Genomic DNA, 19,944 nt, shown 5'->3' on the forward strand with positions numbered 1-19,944 from the left:
AATTGTATGTCTGCCATTTTACAGATCAATGAAGCCTTTGAATACGTTCAAACCCGCAAGTCTTCAGGAAAAGTGCTGGTAAACATCACTGAATCAGTTGGGTAATCAAAACTTCATCTGTCAGAATATGGCCTGTGATTCAACTCACAGAATTGTCATTCTTTAACTCTTTTGTTCAATGCATAATTCATACCTTATCCTATTGAACACATTATGGAATAGGACATAACACATATCAAAAGAAACTCCACTGTACTCTCTTCATAAATTGTGATATCATACCTGCATGCTTTGAAGAAACAGAATTAGGCTGCAGAATATAAATGTTTTATTTTGGAAGCTTTTTCATGACTTATGCAGAGATACATATTTTATAAGAAATTCGGTCAAAAATTAGTTGAAAAATATGAATATTGTCCACACCTTTGTCAAACTCTTTGGTTTGGACTATAGATTACTCTAATAGTGATGAGCATTATTACTGCCAAGGATGAGGTGGTAAATTAGTTATGAATTAGTGAACGAAACTGAGTTTTTTTCATCAGAATTCTTTCAGTTTTCATTAAACTTGCCGGACTTGCAAATGCAATAGCACAAATGAAATGTGAAGTGGAATAGCTATTGTTTTGAAATTATAACCATTTTCAGACCATTGTCAAGTCACTAGACATTTTATGTGGGTTACCCTGATCAATAATGAATTTATAGCTGGTGCTTTTCTATAAACATATAATTTGAAGTAATATTCAACAGAACAAACATGAGATTCTTATTACAGAAGAATCCCTATGGTGTATCAATAACTGATTTGAAGTTACTGACTCTATTTCGCCTGCACAAAGAGAGAATGGTAGGGGTTATCAACAAAGACACATTGTATTATCTGGTTTATGCCAAGATACACTTCTATGTATTAGTTTCTCATAGTATTCACAGGGTTACCTATGGTGTTCATACTTTCAGATTTATATCAATTTCTTAATTCTTTGTTTATAATGGTGATGCTTTACAAATTTCAGCATTAATTTGATTTTATTTAGTGATGACAGTACTATTTCGTATCTACCATTGTGTGAGTATAGATCCATTGCCTCCCCAGGGATGTGTCTATATTAAAAGGAGATGATATGATGCAATATACATGTAAAGAATAAAACTTACAAGGTATTAATGTTTTTAAGGGGGGAATGAATTCAGGATAATGTCCTTTGATCATCAAGGAGTACAGATATCAAGATGTCTGATGGGTTCATGTTATATGTATTTGCCAATGCTGCTTCGTGTCTCAATAATATTGGGGTGGGACAGTTAATCATCCTATATGGAATAAAGCCTTTAACAGTCTTGTACTGATTTAAGTACATTGCAAAAGAGAAATTTAAAAAAAAACCTGTGAAAGAAAGGTTGTTTCTGTACTGAAGATGCTTCAAGGTTGATTTGCTGGACATCATCATAGCTTGAAATACTGCATGACAGCTGTGAAATTTGGCAACAATGAGGCACTGTACCATGACCAGACATAGGCTGTTGAAGTGTACAATGAAACAAAGTGTATGGTGCGCCTTGGCTGTACTTGTTTTTGGGAAGTCAAACATCTTTAGTAGACAGAGAAACTGTATCAGCCTTAGAAAGGGGAATGTAGTAGCTTTTATTGAAACATCATGCAAGAACAACCACCACCGATATTGAAACTGCAGCCTTTAGTCAGTAAGACTCAGGTTTTCATTGAGTAAACTTCCCTTTTGGAGCAAAGCTGCCATTTTTGACAAACTTTTCAATCTTATTTTGTATCGGAAGCTGTGCTACACGGGTATAGTTTAATGGTAATATTTCAATTTACGCCAATTTATGAAATCTATAATACTTTCTGCTGACCTATGCTCACAATATAATGGTATACTTATCAAAACTACCAATATGATGATATAGCTTCTCTATGCTGGCTCCTAAAGGTGTAAAGTGGCAGTCAATTAACAGAGTTTGTAAAACTACCAGCAGTGTACTTTATGAACACGACAATTGATACCACGTTTCCATTAATAAGATTTGCATACCTTGATCTGTATTCCATTTAATATTATCTCTGTTTCCATTTTTGTTGAAAAAACTTAATTATGGCTTTAAAAAAACATTTATGGAAGTTGATTGAAATAAATCAATTTTGAAAACATGACTGGTCTCTGTAGAATATTTCATATTGGACTTGAGCAATGTTTGATAGCTTTACATTATTTTGCCTCTGTAGAAAAGGCGTAATTTAAAATATTTTTCCCCTCATTTTCTTGCCAAGACTACTGTAATTAGTGAATTTTTTAGATGCAAGAAATTTGGTTGTAATGCAGTGTTTTATCTAGAACTTGATACACACCATAGCCCATCTGTCAACCACTGATGGGGAACTGGGTGGGGGTGGGGGTCCCACAGTGGGAATTCAGCCACTCCTTGACCATCAAGACATGCTGGTATCTATTGAAAGCAAGAGAATAATGTATCAAGTACTTTGTACAAAGTCTCCGTAAAAAGGTAATGTCCTGTGCTCTCCTATTAAATTTCTTTCTGACATTGTTCTATCCCTGATAAAAACATGCATTGCGTACTTTCCATGAATGTTTCATAATAACATTTCATATGCTTGAAATACCTGAACATGATGGTAGACGTAATTATCTCTAGGAACTTTTTCAAAGGTGCTTGAGACTGAGCACTAGCAGCTTACCAATAGATCACACAGTGCATTTTCACTAAAATAAGAGAGTACAACTAAGCAAATGTAATTTCTGTGATAGCCACAAATTTCGAATCTCTCTCAATAATTCCAAATTCTTGCTTCAATTGTTGCAAGGGGCACAATCCAGTAATACTATGACGTTGTACTGTTCACAATCAAATATAAAATGAAATTCGTCCTCAACAACATTACTGTTACAAAGTAAACATATTCTCTGATCAATTTGCAAGTTAGAATACCGACCTGTTTCAATCCTCAAAGGTAATGTCCCGTTACGTAATCTTGCAATAACTGAGCGGTATTTATATGGAATATTAAGTAATACGTAAGGTTCAACATTGTAATTGCGTTTGAATGTACAATATGTTCTCAATTTCGGTTTCATCAAACAGTTAATTCTCCAGTTTACAGATTCATTTACTTTTAACTTCTGTTTTGCTTTGTTAAGAATAATATTAGAACTAATATTTTGTTCATTTCTAGACTAAAAAATATGTAACAGCCCAGCCTCTTTAAGCACAGACTGCGCTCGTTTAGTCCACAGTTGTTCGCTTAAAAATACACGTTTGGTCAGTCAAGTAGTTGGTAATCTCTGTAGTCTAGACCACAGCCTTATGACCTCAACTTTATGCCTGTATTCACTAGACATCCATCCCATATCACCGTATACTGAAGCGGTAGGACTTGAAGCTCCTATTCTGAGATATGATCGCATTGCACGGTGTTGGATCTTGTCAATACAAGTGATTGAATTTCTATGCCACATTGCCGAAGCGTAGTCAAGGATTGGAGCTACTAGCGAATCAAAAAGCTTTGTGTACATCTGATAAGACATTCCACCATACATTTTACATTCGGCAATAATAATTCCAGTAGGAGGCAGATTCAGCAAGACTCTGTGTCATAACATTCACATCAAGGTGTTCACTAAAATATATTCCCAAATATTTGTATTTTTCTGTAACATCAATTGACATCGGCCCACAGTGAAATTGAGCTTGTGTACGTGGAAGAGAGTGATTTTTGAAGTGTACCACCAAAGTTTTGTCTTGGCTCAATCTCAGTCTCCACTTCATACAGTATATGTGTACTATATCAAGCAAACTTTGTAAATTTTCTTCGAAATCAGCCAGCAAAACAATATCATCATACATTTACTTGTTCACAGACAAAATACACGATCATTGATTCTGATAAAAATTGCTATTTTGGAATGGTTGTGGCAAATTTTCTTGAGTTTGGTGTTAAGTTTGAATTCAAAAAGGGTATGGCAATTGTTTATCCCCCAAAGCGTTTTGAAACATAGACGCTCTTATAGCCCATTGTTTGCTGCCAAACTTTACCTACATTACGATGATGCACCATCAATAGTTTTCCAAGCTTAGGGAGACTCATAGAGCCACTTGGGATTCAAATGCTCAACGATGGCACACACACACACCATGATATCAGTATAATGGACATTGAGGGCGCTCTACATACACCAGAATCAAATCCCTGTGAAAGAATTTCTGCCAAATACGCCAAGCTGAAGAGTTCCCTACCTGCAATCAGTTAATAATTTCAAATACTGATTGTTCAGAAACAGAAGATTCAAACTGAATGAAGTATTTTCTGTATGTGTGCCAGACCAACATGATACATACAGCACAGACTTATAAACACCAGAATCAGTCAGTATTTGCACCAATCAGTGAAGTTGAGAGGACTTCACATAATCACTACCACAAAAATGAATTAGTGTATGAACATTTTTTTTATTTTAAAGCAAGTGGTCTCACAATGAAATAAAAATAGTGATGGGCAAAGTGGCTAATATTCTTACCACTAGAGACAAATAACACTGCAGATATTATTCATGTATCTTTTCTTAGGGGCGACGTCAAAAGATCGATGTTTGAAAATAAACTTAATTGCTTAAGTTTGGGGGTGGGGGGTTTTTGGCCAAATTAATTTCTGTGAAGTCAAAAACGATTTAACGTCTTTTTGGCAAATTTTACGATTTCAAGGCTGTTTTTTGTACGCTAAAACTGATCCAGTCACCCGTATTTTTGTTACTTTATAATGGTTTTCAATTTTTATTTAATTCAATGGTACATTGTACGCTAAAACCGATCCAGTCACCCGTATTTTTGTTACTTTATAATGGTTTTCAATTTTTATTTAATTCAATGGTACATTGGTACGTCATTTGAAAGAATTAGTACAGGGTATGAGTCCGCAATGTTTTTCAATTATAGGTCAGTTAAGTTAGAAGGGGGGGGGGGGGGGGGGGGGGGTCTGAGGCCAAACTTAAGCAATTATTATGTTGAACTTTTGATGTTGCCCCTTAGTAGAGTCAAGTCGGTGAATCTCATAATTTGTTTACTGATGCTGTCCCAAGGGTGATAAAATTTGTACATATACAACCTAGCTTGTCAATCTTTTCATGAGCAAGTTATCATGACTACTTTTTACAGCAAAATGATATTGATATAACTTCATATATATTATACATGGAAGATGAAAGTAGGATTTGTTGCCAGGCAGTGATGTTGTCTGTAACAGTAAGCTTGGAAGGATGGAGATGTGAAGGGAAATGGTAAAATAATATTTATATAAAGAGTCCTTGTCAAAGTGGATATTACCAATGAAATACAATTTGGACAAAGACTGAAAACAACTGTTGTATTGCTGCACTTCATATCACTCACACACCAAAGTCAATGAATGCAATAAAGTTTGAAAGTAAGGAAACTTGGGCATTGATGTGTTTTTACCATTTAGATTACACAATTGACTACCGTATATTCTACTGTCTCCATGACAGCTTCTAATGGTAAATATCGATATTCAAAATGCGTTTATTACAATCTATGCCATTCTTTCTATGCAATCTCAAAGGCATTTGTGACCTTCAATTTTCTATGCTCTGATGGAAGGCTGGGCACAGGTTATCAAAAGTATTTTTACACACATTTGTAGAATAACGGTGCATTGCTATCAGCTAGAGAGTCTGAGATGCTGAATCAGATATCAATTAGCTACTTATATGTACGCCAATGACTCAAATTTATGATACTGCAAAGAGCTTTTACAAGAAGGGTACAAATGGTGACAGTTGTTTTCATGTTGTCCAGCCCATTTTGGATTTGTCAATCAGCCATGCACAACTGCTGAAAAGCACACACTCTGTCAGTCTAAATGTATGCTCAGAATTTTCAACTGTCTACTTTGGATGTGGTAACTTTGCCATGTGCATTAAAGAGGCACTCCCATTTGGTAACATTTTTAGAACACATTTTTAATGCCAACGGTCGATATTTGACGTGGCGACTGCGCGTGGATCTCGAGATATCGATAAAAACATGTCATTTCCCGAGCGTATTTTTCACATCCCGAAGTTTTACGATCGTTTCTGATTATGACGCGAAATCCCCCGAAGGTTTGTTCTTGTGCTGATTGACGATATTCTAGGGAGTCCATAATAAGTTCGAACGACGCATTTTACCTCCCACTGCGAGGACTTTATATACAGCATTATGCCTTTACCACAGGTCAGTTTTTGAAACTTCTTCTTAGCTTTGTCGTTGTCATTATTCTAAATCAGTTGTATTATATTTTTAACCAATACCACATAAACATAAGTTTTTACGTGTTAAATATTAGCCGCCTCCGATGACTACATTTTGTCGTCTGCCACACAGTACGTGTGGTTCGCTGTGCGCGTGGTATGCGTCTATGCATACCACGCGGTGGCCGCTATGTATCAACCGCACGTAACTGGGCTAGTCACCTATGCAAATTCTGGTGGAATCAGCAAAAATTGCTTTTCGTTTTATCACCAAGTCAGTGAGACTCAGCTTTCTCTCACGGGGCATGACCGATCACCGAGGCAAGTGGTACTGTGGCGTACAGCAGCGTCAGTGTAGACTCGTACTCCATAGCTTAGTTGACAATGGCCCCAGTGCCGAACGTTCGATGTTCGGAAGCTGAATTTAGGTGGGCCACCGGAATTCAAACTTTTACTTTTTTGAAGACATATTTTTATCGATATCTCGCGATCTGCGCGCAGTCGCCATGTCAAATATCGACCGTTGGCACTAAAAAAATGTGTTTTAAAAATGTTACCAAATGGGAGTGCCACTTTAAATTCACAGTACTTTAAATTGATAAAACGGGACATTAGGAATAATCCTTTTCAATATTAGCATTCAACAACAAAAACGTATTCAAGAATGAGGTCCAGTAAATTGTACAGTAATTTTCAAAGTTTCTTTCTATACTTGAAATCCATCATCTTTCACATAAGTTAGACAGAGAAAATCAGAAATTTTAGAGTCTTTGTAAATCCCCAAAACCACCATTGCTGTTAACAATTTAAAACTGGGATGTGATTTTGTCTTCAAGAGTTTTATACAAATAAAAATAGAGTTCTTTTTCAGTTTTTTGATGTTGTTATTGATACTGTGTTTCTCCATATGGTGGTTGAGGTATATCTGGTCTGGGTCCCAGCTGTGACGGGTCTTGCATCTGTTGTGCTATCTGTTCATTTGCTGTAATAAACACAAACAATTGAAGAGAAATGAAAAGTATTCCAGGGCAACTTACAATTTCTCAGTGTCTAAGCTGGGCCGTGGGAAAATTGTAATTTACTTCAAAATTTACCGGCACACATAACTGTTATACAGAAGTGAGATTTTGTTCCTTACCAGTGTAAAAAAGTTATTCTCCCTTCCCTCTTCTCATTTTTTAATATACAGAGGAAATCAAAAATGGCAAAACTTTTACTATGTTGCATAGGTAATACAGAAATAGATATAATAACAGGCAACAACAAAAAATTATGAACCATGTAAAGAAGATATGTATTTCTAACATTAAATATCTAGGGTATACTGCCACAATTCTAAGCCCCATTAGTTTCAGATCTGAGTACAATTTACACTGAGACATATTATCTGACATACCTTGCATGTACTGCCCTGCACTCCACCTTGAGAATAAAATACCAACACCTTCAATCATGGCCAGAAGAATCCCACCTAAAATCAAAACGAAAATTTGACAAAGGTATTTTTTTTGGTACAGCAGTTGTTACTTGTTTCATTTCTATCATAACTTGATTCAAACTCAGTTTCTATAGATACAGAAATGACAACGTCATAATGCTACTATACAAACAACACTCACCAACAGCTGCGGATCCCACCATTGCCAGTGCACCGTCTGATGAAGTAGAAAAACATGGAAAGTATGAATCATGAAACACTTCATTATTTGCATATTCCTTTGTTGTAAAAATGTATCAAAATATGAATAGATTGCTCTAAAAACAGAGGTGTGACCTATTTCTCAATATGCCCTTGTGTAGAACCCTGCACATGAATGAATACATTATGACTGTTTACATCTCTGACAGAAGTTTATGCGATTGGTTTCGACATAGACAGATATACACCAATGGGTGGAAAACACAGATCTGTATGGCCTGCTTCAATGAAATTGATATTGAAACCACACACGTGCAGAAACTTACAACATGGCTGGTTGGTGAGGCAACTGTTGCATGTTGTCTCTAGTACGGGCTTGTTTATTAGCATGTGTATAAATAAATAAATAAAAAATACCGCAATTAGACGGTGTCGCTCAAATTTGATCAGAATTGGTATATACCAGTATGGGTACCACAGATCAACAATAAATGTTGTAACACACCTCATCCGCAGTCTGTATTCTAATTCGCCAATTGATAGTCACGTGGGATGCGTTCTTTTTGTGCTGATCCACGTAAACGACGTCATCAGGCATCATTCGTTTGAACTGTTGCCTGCCAGGCATCAGTTCTGAAAAATGATGCCCGCTGACGTCAAAAACGATATTTGACGCGAACGCGGACCGGAATGTAAACAAAGATGTCGTCTGCGGCCGATCGAAACGATAATCCAGAAATTTCTTGGTTTATCCTACTTTCTGAAGAAGAATGCTTTGGTTTCCAACAAGGACTGGATACGGACAAAAACTATAATCAAAGGTGAATTGAACGTTTTGCAGAAGTATTGCTGTCTTTTTAGGAAAAACTTTTTCTTACTGAACCACTCCAACATCTTACATCATAGACCTACATAAGACAAGTTTTGTGTATAGTACGTTCTTATGCATCGCTACGGATGAGGTATGTTACAAAACACATATTGACTGCCTATGAGGGCAACAGCATACGTCTTTAACCCCTCGGGCCTGTGAGTCACCCCCAAAAACAGACTGTTTCCCTCGGCCTACGGCCTCGGGAAACAGTCTGTTTTTGGGGGTGACTCACAGTCCCTCGGGGTACAGACGTATGCTGTTGCCCTCATAGCCAGTCAATATGTGTATATTGTTTCTATCTGTTCAGTGCAGGAAAATTCTACGTTGATGTTATGACAATGATTTCTGCACAGTACAACCAGAAAAACAACAAGAAATATTTAAACCAGAAAAACAAGAATGACAAAAGTAATTAAGGTCCGAAACTTTAGGTACTGGAGATCAACTTTAGCAACATGCATAGCAGAAAGGCAGCTAGCCCCCCTTAGTTTGACCATAGACGGTCTTCCTCCCCTGGACTGACGGTCTTCCTCCCCTCTACTGTCTATGGTTTGAGCAGGTGTGTTAATATGTAACAGTTCATAAACAATGACAGGAAATGACTCAAGTCAGTGGAGTTGGCCTGTTTCAAGCCTGTTTCAGAATTTCGCTTTTTCTTACCTCATTTGCACATTTTTGACACGGACGTGTTCATTTGAACAAATTCACATCACAACCCCTACATCTACCTGTACACCAAATACTGAGACGGTAGCTTTGGCGCTATGGGAGCCTTTGCGTGTGACGGACATACATCCGCACTTACCCACAAATATACAGACACAGACGCCACTCAGACTCATCATATAAGCTCTTTTTGGTATTTATATATAAAACCAAATATGAGCTAATAAAAAATAGTGACAACATCACTGTTCGCTCCCATATAGTTATCTAAACAAGTCTACAATTGTATGAAACATGGACATACATATAGAGACAGACTGACATACATAGACTGGCACAGAGTGATGACATTGACCCCAAGTGTGCCTTGGCCCATGGAGAGTGATAAAGATATAACAAACAGCTGAATGTAATGATAAAATAGTTAAGTATAGGCCCATACAGGCACTGAGAGTGAATATGTTACAGCAATTTGATTAGTTTCTTTTCCTTTTCCTACTTATGTGATAATCTTTAAGACAATCAATCTGCAAGGCAGTTTATGTATTGACAAATATGTTATCTTTTACAAGCACACAGTAAACTGTTCTTGATTTTTCATTTACAATATTTGACGTAGACTGAAATACATAACATGCAACCAATGTTTACACTTTGCCCATACACCAGATACATGGAGAAATTTCAACATACAATCATCAACTCAGAAACCCTACAGGGAAAAGTAAACATTGTTTTCTTCCAGAACAGCTGGTGCATCCACATCTGGAACAACTTATAAACTTAACCAATTACACAAGGATGATGACACAAGAGATAAAGTTAAACTGTGGTGAACTTGACTATTCCTTTCAAATCCTTACCTAACTTGACATCTTAAACAAAAATACACTGCATGGTTAATTGTGCACAAAAATACATTGGGGTGGACCATTTGATAAGGGATGGTGTCAGGAAGATCGATGAGGTACATTATCTTTTTTATCCGATCCATTGTACATTCTTTTTTCCCCACTCTCCCACCTTTTCTTTTTGTCAAACCTTCTCTGGCTGAATTTTTTATTGGCATTTGTTTGGAATTTTTTCAAAATCTGCCAGGATTTTTTTACCGCATTTCAACACTAAATACAGTTAACTATATCAAATGCTTACTAAATCACCACATTATATACTCTTAGTTCCAGTAGGTATAAAATTACCAAAAAAATCTTAAAAATACAAAATGAAAGATATCCCAGTAAAACTGACAGTTTCGCAAAGTTGCCCCAAACATTCAAAATTCCGGATTTCAACTTAATTTCAATATATCTTATTAACAAAAACCCTAAGAACCGGTTTACTAAATATCAAAGCAATCAGACTGGTAAATTTTGAGAAACAAATTTTTTGACCAAAAATGAGAAAAATTGCCCCCCAAAATACAAAATCGCAGATTTCATCCTAATTTTAAATATATGTAATTAACATAAACCCTAGGAACCTGTACACTAGATATCAAAGCTACCAGATCAGTAGTTTTAGGAGAAAAATTTTTTGACCAACAAAGGCAAAAATTGCCCCAAAATAAAAAAAAAATTGCCAGTTTCAACATATCTTCAATACATTATATTGAGATTAATCTTAGATACCTGTATACCAAATATCAAAGCTATCAAATCAGTAGCTTTTGGATTAAAAAATTTTTTATCAAAAATTGGGAAAATTGCCCCAAAATTACAAATATGACAATATCAATACAATTTGTACAGGCATGACTGAGGTCATTCTGAGAAACATGAATATTAAGTTTCATAGCAATCAGACAAGCCATTTCAGAGAACAAGATTTTTTGACTAAAAACGGAAAAAATACCCTAAGAATACAAACATGCAAATTTCATCCCAATTTTTGCACACATAATTTAGAATACCTAAAGAAATCTGCATACCAAGTTCCAACCAAATCTGACCAATGCTTACTGAGTTTTAGCCATTTGCAGGATTTTTCCTTTTTCTTCCTCATTTGCATATTTTTGGCACTGACATGTTCATTTGAACAAATTCACATCTCCACCCCTAGGTGCACCTGTACACCAATTAATAAGACAGTAGGTGCTACGGTTTAGGAGTTTTTGATGTGGACGGACTAACAGACATACATACATACATACATACATACATACACACAGACGCCATTTTGCCACCTTATACGAATATCTCCCATTTGCATATATACATATGCATATATGGGAGCGTAAAAATAAATAAATAAATAAATAAATATATATATATATATATATATATATATATATATATATATATATATATATATATATATATATATATATATATATATATATATATATATATATATATATATATGTATACACAATAAATATGAGAACACATCAAGTATGTTTGGTACCTATTACTCTAGTTTCATGCATACACGCCAGTGTTCTCCCCAGAGCTATTATAGAGTGGTGGCCGCCACTCTATAATTTTTGGTAAACAATAGAAACTCATTACCATAACAATTACATTTATTGTTATGCAAATTAGCCGCCACTCTATCAGAAAATCCTGGGGAGATCACTGCACGCGATCGTCAGATAGGTAGATTTTATTTTATTTTAATAAAATCTACCTATCTGACGATCGCGTGTATGCGTGAACCTCGAGTAATAGGTACCAAACATATTTGATGTGTTCTCATACTTACCGTACTCGTCTGAGTATAAGCCCCCGGTTCGGCAACACTAAACAGCGGTAAAACTAGGGGAGGGGCTTATACTCGAGCAACCCCATGTTATCTGGCATGGATGCTTGATTAATGCTAATTTTATGCACGATTTTTTTCAACACCACCTGATCTTTCTATCGCTTTCAAAATCGACTTACACATCCAAAGAAATTGATTGTACAATCTCTGAATACAGAAGTGACATTTTGGTGAAATTTCAGCGTCGAAAAAACCCCAAACTTGAAACAAAGACGTCATGTATGCTGCTGATCAACAGTAATGTGAACAGGCATGCATTGCCCACACAGAAAGGCAACTCAATATTCCAATATCAAACTGTCTAAATCTTGTGAAAACAACAACATAGCAGTGAAAATTGTAATAGTCACCAGGAAAAGTCTTCACAATTGAAAGGATAATTGCTTCCAACAAAAGAAACTGCATGTTTCAAGCATGAAAACATCGTGGCCGTGAATGAAAATAAACAATGGCGACGTGAGTAAGATTATTCTATTTAGGCGACGGGGGTGAGCAGGGTCAAAGAATCAAGATAGTACTGGAAAAACGTGTCATTTTCCTGACGATATTGTCAAGGGAACTCCAGTTTCCCATTGTTTTAACATCTTTTAATAGTTTCTTTATTATCTAAAGTAATTTTACCAAGTTAATTGACCAAATATACTCTCCTAACCTTTCTGTATTTGAGTTACACTAGGGTAGGGGCTTATACACGGATGTAATGCATTTTCTAAAATCCTCTAAAATCAGTAGGGGGGCTTATACACGAGCAGGGGCTTATACTCGGATGAGTATGGTATTGTAATATTGCTCTGCATCCCTGCATCGAGCACTTTACCCCTCTGAGAAGATACAAACAAGTTTTGATATATATATATATATATATATATATATATATATATATATATATATATATATATATATATATATATATATATATATATATATATATATATATATATATATATACCCCTCTGAGAAGATACAAACAAGTTTTGGTATATATTTATTATTTATTTTATTATTATTTATTTAGTTCAGGAATCTATACATCCCATATCAAAAATACATATCTTACTATGGTATAAAAAATAGTAATTAAAAGAACACAGGCAAGTGTGAATATAGATACACATTATAGACAACAAATAAAGCAGCCAGACTAGAAAAGCAGCGAGAAAAACGGACGATAAAAAAACCCACGAAACATGACTGTTTTAAAAGTTAAAAAGGATTAATTAAAAGGAACCAAGCGGGTACTCCCGATTACACAGTATACATCGACTTTCTATTCATTATATTTTGAGACGACGAATGCATGAGACTTCACAATGTGGTTCAGAACACAATTCTTACTATTGTGCAGTCTGATGAAGAAATTATACGATAGTTTGCGTCTGAGAGCATCAGAAGATGGAATGTTGTTTGATACAAACATTCTATTTGCACTGCAGTCACGTGGTAAACTTAAGAGAATGCGAAAAGCATTATTATATGCCACTCTGAGGTTATTCATGTTTTTCTTAGTGTATAACCACCATAAATGGGAGCAATACATATTAGTGCAATAAGAACGAAATAGAGAAACTTTTACATGGTTATTGCAATTTGAGAATTTACGAATCAATGAATTAGCTTGACCATAGAATCTACGCACTTGCCTCTTGATATCTGCATCATCTGCCATTGTGTCAGAAAAAACATAACCGAGATATTTATGTTCGGAGACAACGTTTAAAATCTTACCCCCTAAATAAATTGGAGGGACCATGTTGTAGTCAAACCAAATTTACGTGGTAAAAAGTACATACATTCTGACTTATTTGGGTGAAAAACTATATCATGTTCAAGCCGTATGTTTCACCAGATTAGCATTAAATTACGCAAACCACTTAGAGAAGGACACATCAACGCAATGTCATCTGCATACATTAGGTGATTGATGATAAGTCCACCAATGATACAGCCTTTTCTACAATTTTCTAAACGAGCACTAAGCTCATCCATGTATACATTAAACAGGTATGGAGACAGAATACTACCTTGACGGACGCCGTTTATCACTGAAAAAAACGAAGAAAAACAATCTCCCCACTTAACACAAAATAACTGTGTGCGGTACCAGACCATTATGATACGAATTAAGTACCACGGCATATTTCTATCTATGAGTTTTTTAAATAAAACCCAATGATTGACACGATCAAATGCTTTGGTCGCGTCTAGAAAACATACAAATACTGGACTGTTGAGATGACTGTAGTAGGAGATTATTTCTTTCATGGCATAAATACAAAAATCAGTAGAATGTTTCTGTTTCAAACCAAACTGAAAATCTGTGGTATTCAGACTATCCTTACAACGCTTTAAAATAATTAATTCCAAGATCTTACAAGTCTCTGTGGCAATGGCGATTGGTCTATAATTATCTTTGCTGGACATATCACGAGTTTTGTCTTTGACTAGGGAACAAGTATAGTTCTCATTGGATTTTCAGGAAGAAAGCCATGATTTAACATTGCAGTAAAAGACAGAGCTAGCATTACATGCAGACGTTCATTAGCATATTTGAAGTGTTCGGCAGACAGATGATCATGGCCGATAGATTTTCCAAGAGGGAGCTTTACAATCGCTTCAGCTATATCAGATGATAAAATATTTGGACTTTCCCTTATGGTGTCAGGATCTTTTAACCACGACGTCACAAATTTCTCATAATTATTGTTCGTCACAGATGAAAGTAACGAACTGAAGTGATCTTTCCACATATTCGCTATATTTTGTTGACCTGAAAAGCCGTGCACATTAGAAGATAAAGGTAAACTTTGACTATTTATCGAACGAACCTTCTTCCAAAAAGTGTTATGATCATGAGATTGTAGTGAGTCAGCCAGACCGTCAGCCCTCGCTTCTTGTTCACGGCGTCGACATGTACGTATATATATATATATATTATATATATATATATATATATATATATATATATATATATATATATATATATATATATATATATATATATATATATATATATATATATATATATATATATATATATATATATATATATATAATATATATATATATATATATATATATATATATACAGTGTTCTTCATGGCGCCTTTTAAATGGGCGGTGCGCCCACTTTAATTTCACGGCCGCCCAGATAAAATCTACGCAGCCCAGTTTAATTTTCGGCCGCCCATGCTTTTGAAACCCACCGTCAGCCTTTGTTCTCGGGTGGCGGGTTTGGTTTACGGCAATGTTTTTATGCCTTGCTTTTCTTTGTTTCTGTATTTAATTTCAATAAAGTGTTAATTTAAATCAATAAGGCACATTTTGCTGTTGTTGTATGTGTGAATTTGTCATTTTAGTACCTTGTCAAGATATGTCACGACAATCATAGCGGAAGAAAGACCGTGAGAGAAGCTCGACCGACTTGTCAACCCATTCACACAATAAACTGTGTGGTCGCATCAAGATCTAAGTGTTATCTTGATTGATTTTGCCGAATTTCCCCCCAAGAAAGTACTTACATTCTTTTAACACCCTCAAATTCAGGGTTCTCCCCAGCCCAAAACAGTGTCGCGGCCCGCGACGCTATCGTTCAACCCCTTGACTCCACCAACCCATCCAAAGAAATTGTAAAGGACATAAAAATTGATATACAACCATAGTCAAAAGACAGCAAAAGTCAGCGTCGATTTCCGCTCTTAATTGACGAAATATTTTGAAATCAAACTGATTACACATTCCCTAGATAGAGAAGTGGCAATTTGGTGAAATTTCTGTTTGACTCACATCTTGAAATAAAAAGTAAACGTGGAACGAAGACATCATGTAAGCTGCCGATCAACAGCGTAGCATAGCTTATACTATAGGGAACTGTCTGTCACTGCACCGGCATTCGTTGACTGCACGTAAAAGCAACTCAACTTTCCAAGATCAAACGGTCAGTATCTTGTGAAAACAGCAACATAGCAATGAAAATTGTTATAGTCAGCGGTAAAAACTCTTAACAGATGGAGCGTTAATTGCTGTAAACAAATGAAAATGCACAGTGAAGAGAATAAAATCCCAGATCGCGTGCGTGAATGAAAATATACTGTAAACAATGGCGGATACGACATCAGAGTGGGACTCTTCTATTTTGGTACCAGGGATGCGCAAAGTCAGAGAACCCTGATAAACGTACTGAAAAGTGTAGTATTTTCCTAGCGATGCTGTCACGGGAACTTGGATGTCTCATTGTTTTACATCGTTTAATAGTTTCTTTGATCTGAGCAGTTTTACCAACTGTAACGGTATATTTTACTCTCCTAACCTTTCTTTATTTGAGTAAAAACAAGGGTAGGAGCTTATGCAACTTAGTGAGGATGTACTAAATTTCGAAAAAATCAATGGAGGGCTCTGCTCCATGAGTACCCTGTTTTGTCAATTTTTGGTGAACACAAACTATATGTAAATATTATTCAAATGATTATGTAAATATTATGCAAATGATTATGCAAACTAGCCACCCACTCAATTTTTTTATTTCTGGAGAACACTGTGTATATATATATATATATATATATATATATATATATATATATATATATAGCGTTATAACAACTAATAACACAAAATTACTTCAAGTACAAAGTAATGAAAAAATAAGTAAAAAAAAAAGTAATCATTACTTTGTACTTGAAGTAATTTTTTGTTATATTATATATATATATATATATATATATATATATATATATATATATATATTTGTATCAATGAATATCAAGTGAACTTACTTCTTGCAGCTAACACAGCACCAGTGGCTGCTCCACTTGTTATTGAATTCCAAGGATCTTCTTTTTGTCTTATTTTAACGAGACAGCAGTCAAATGTTGAAAAAAGCCCACCCCAAACTGCAAAATTCCCTGGAAAACACATAAAAATAATTGGTAAGAGCATGCACCTGTTCTCATACACCAAGGCGTGATAAAAGGGAACGTTTGTCTGATATGTTGCTTGTTACAGTATGAACGAACCGCCTTTGCTTTGAGCAAAATGTTTCTACAAGGGCTTTTTACAGAGGGAAATGCCAGTATGAAAGCATTGCAAACCCTTCTGACATGTTAATCATTTGAAAATTGTATCCCTGATTCCTTTGATTAAGCAATAATGTTCCCCCTCCCGGCCAATAATGGAGGACAGTAAACTTTACACAACAGTAATGTACAGAGCAAGCCGAGTACATCATGGTTTACATTATTGACTTGAGTCCTTTATGGGCCACGACAGTGGAATTATTGCTGGATTTCTATAGTTTAGGGAAAGCCAGAGAATTTGTAGATGTAGAAAACATCTGGGGCCACAATGCTGGAGAATTGGATACACTATCAGTAATAATCTGGGGAGATGACATCACAAATTGCACTGGTATTGACTAGGCTACAATATGATATGTCATACTGGAGTCCTGTATGAATAAGGCCTTTGTGACATCGTACTGATATAAAGACTTCAAAGTTCACTAAAAGTAGGACTGTACAGTATGATATGATTGATGCTGTAATGGATCATGTGTTCGATATTACAAGAGCGTTGTCGGCTTTTTTTTTTCACATGTGATGCTTTATTTTGTTGAACTTACCACCAACAATCGGTGCTTTGTGTTTGATCGTTAAAAAACTTCCTATCATCCGATGCCTGAAGCCCTGAGGAAGAGAAACATCAATATTTGGATCATACTTTTGACTCTCTATACCATGCAATTGTTTTATTTGAGATGAAGATGAGAAACTATCACTCATTGCATCCTGTTGATCCTATCATTCAAGACTTTCCACTTTCCACAGGTTTAATCCTTGACTGAATTATTTTACTATGACACTACATTACTTGTTCATATTAAAATTGTTTGTTATGATTTTGCTTACATCTTACTCTACTGTATCTGGCAAAATGATGACTTCAAAATACACTTTATACAAAGATGTCATAGGGCATTGCACATGGCACCATGCACCACCATTAAAAAGTAAATTCATTCCATTTTCAGTAATACTTTTTGAAATATTGTACGACAAAATAGCATTTTTGTTTGGCAAGAAAATAATCAAAATACCCTTATTGTAAAATGCAATCGCCATTATTTTCTATGTAAACTATAGATTCAAATAAGATGGTAAATTTCCTAAAGTGTCAAGGTGTTCACTGAAATGTTCATCATTAATACCAAAGTTGACATAACTTACCCTCAATATAATACTTTCTTCAATTTCAAGTACATATAAACTATAGCTACCATACTAAATTTCAAATCCTCTGCTTTTTTAAAATATATACATGTATTTTCAGGAAATTTTCCTGTCATCTTTGATGAGAAATATTGCTATAAAAAAGCAAATGCAACACCACCTAAACTATTTCTTTGCCATTATGAAGAGAATATCATTTTCCAATCCAATGATTGACTTACTTGGTCTTTAAGCTGATAATGCTATGAAAGTTTGTCTATTTCAATTTTAGTAAGTAAGTATGTAAGTAAGTATGACTTACTGCTGGTGCATTACGGGCTCCAAGAAATGCATGTACAACTGCCCCACCAATGGCTCCCATGGAAAATGCACCCCCACAGTCGTCAACTATTCTCCATGGACTGAAATGCAAAAATGACAATGCTACCTAGTAAGCACGAGTCAAAGACACAGGAGATCTGATTCCCACAGATTTTAAGAACTACACAAAGATTACCAACTTTGCTCCTGGCACTGTTCATTATTGCAGAAAGTCCGTGCGTCACTGCACTTGCAGTGCCTGCATATTGCACTGCATGTTTGACTGACTACTGCGTATTATGTTTAATCCTCTTTCCTATCAAGTTGAATTTTGTTTAATGGGTCTGCATTCTGCTAATGACAACGCACAATATCACATATTCAAGTTCAAAGCAACTACTGGTAACTGTAATTTTCTTATTTCAAAATGAAACCTCTACATTCAGGCAATTTCTGAGCACTGTAAACAAACAATTGGAAAGAGTAATATTAGTGGACACAGTCAGCATGCTGCTTAAAGCGCAGTGGTCGTCGCGCTGCGCGTGTGCGATTTTTTTGTTGATAAACATGAATTTTTGTAAACATTAGTCTTCTCAACTTCAATCTGAGTGAGATGGGAATGGTCCCCCACTTTGTTAACGCCTTTGTAAGACTCAACATCATGCAATAGTAAAATATTAAAATCGGAAACGAACTTCAGTGGTGTATTTCTATTTATAAACTCATGTATTAAATGCTACAAACATTGAAACACTAAACTCGGCACATTATGTCACTGAGTTTACTGCATGCAGTCACAGTGAACAAATGGGTTTGATTGCGGGCAGTCACGCTGGTTGTACACAATGCTATGTACAGTACAGTAAAAATACATCACTAAAATGATCAACATTGTATATATATGTAGACTAGCAACAAGCACAACGCCTAACACAAAAATTACACTCAAGAGCATGATCGGCAAGCCAGAGCAGGGCATGGGAGGTGCTGTTGCTTCGATAACGGAGACAGTCACCACGTTGACGTACACGGATATAAGAGAATCCGGTCCCACAACCTACCGGCCCCGAGACACCTTGGCCCACGACCCACTGTTGATCACCATTTCTAACTTCTTCTAGTAATACATGGCAAGAAATACAATGTAGTCAAATGACAGGAAACAATAGACAAAACGAGCGGGTTTTCGCGGCATTTGGCAGG

The 19,944-nt window shown here is 35.7% G+C and overlaps 2 protein-coding genes across 2 annotated transcripts in view; one reads left to right on the forward strand and one right to left on the reverse strand.

Annotated features, from left to right (window-relative positions):
• Positions 1 to 2,173, forward strand: part of LOC139135980 (quinone oxidoreductase-like protein 2 homolog) — a 51,704-nt gene extending 49,531 nt beyond the window's left edge. The window contains exon 10 of the mRNA XM_070703790.1: positions 25 to 2,173. Within this exon, the coding sequence (XP_070559891.1) occupies positions 25 to 105 (81 nt within the window). The 3' untranslated portion in view covers positions 106 to 2,173. The remainder of the gene's footprint in view (positions 1 to 24) is intronic.
• Positions 2,174 to 4,465: 2,292 nt separating this feature from the next.
• The window catches only part of LOC139135988 (mitochondrial import inner membrane translocase subunit Tim17-A-like), a 35,670-nt gene continuing 20,191 nt past the window's right edge, over positions 4,466 to 19,944 (reverse strand). The window contains exons 2-7 of the mRNA XM_070703811.1: positions 18,743 to 18,842; positions 17,835 to 17,898; positions 16,990 to 17,118; positions 7,901 to 7,936; positions 7,678 to 7,752; positions 4,466 to 7,263 (exon numbers count right to left, since the gene is read on the reverse strand). Of these exons, the coding sequence (XP_070559912.1) occupies positions 7,166 to 7,263; positions 7,678 to 7,752; positions 7,901 to 7,936; positions 16,990 to 17,118; positions 17,835 to 17,898; positions 18,743 to 18,842 (502 nt within the window). The 3' untranslated portion in view covers positions 4,466 to 7,165. The remainder of the gene's footprint in view (positions 7,264 to 7,677; positions 7,753 to 7,900; positions 7,937 to 16,989; positions 17,119 to 17,834; positions 17,899 to 18,742; positions 18,843 to 19,944) is intronic.

Source organism: Ptychodera flava, chromosome 6 (genome assembly GCF_041260155.1).
Source record: "Ptychodera flava strain L36383 chromosome 6, AS_Pfla_20210202, whole genome shotgun sequence".
NCBI lineage: Eukaryota > Metazoa > Hemichordata > Enteropneusta > Ptychoderidae > Ptychodera > Ptychodera flava.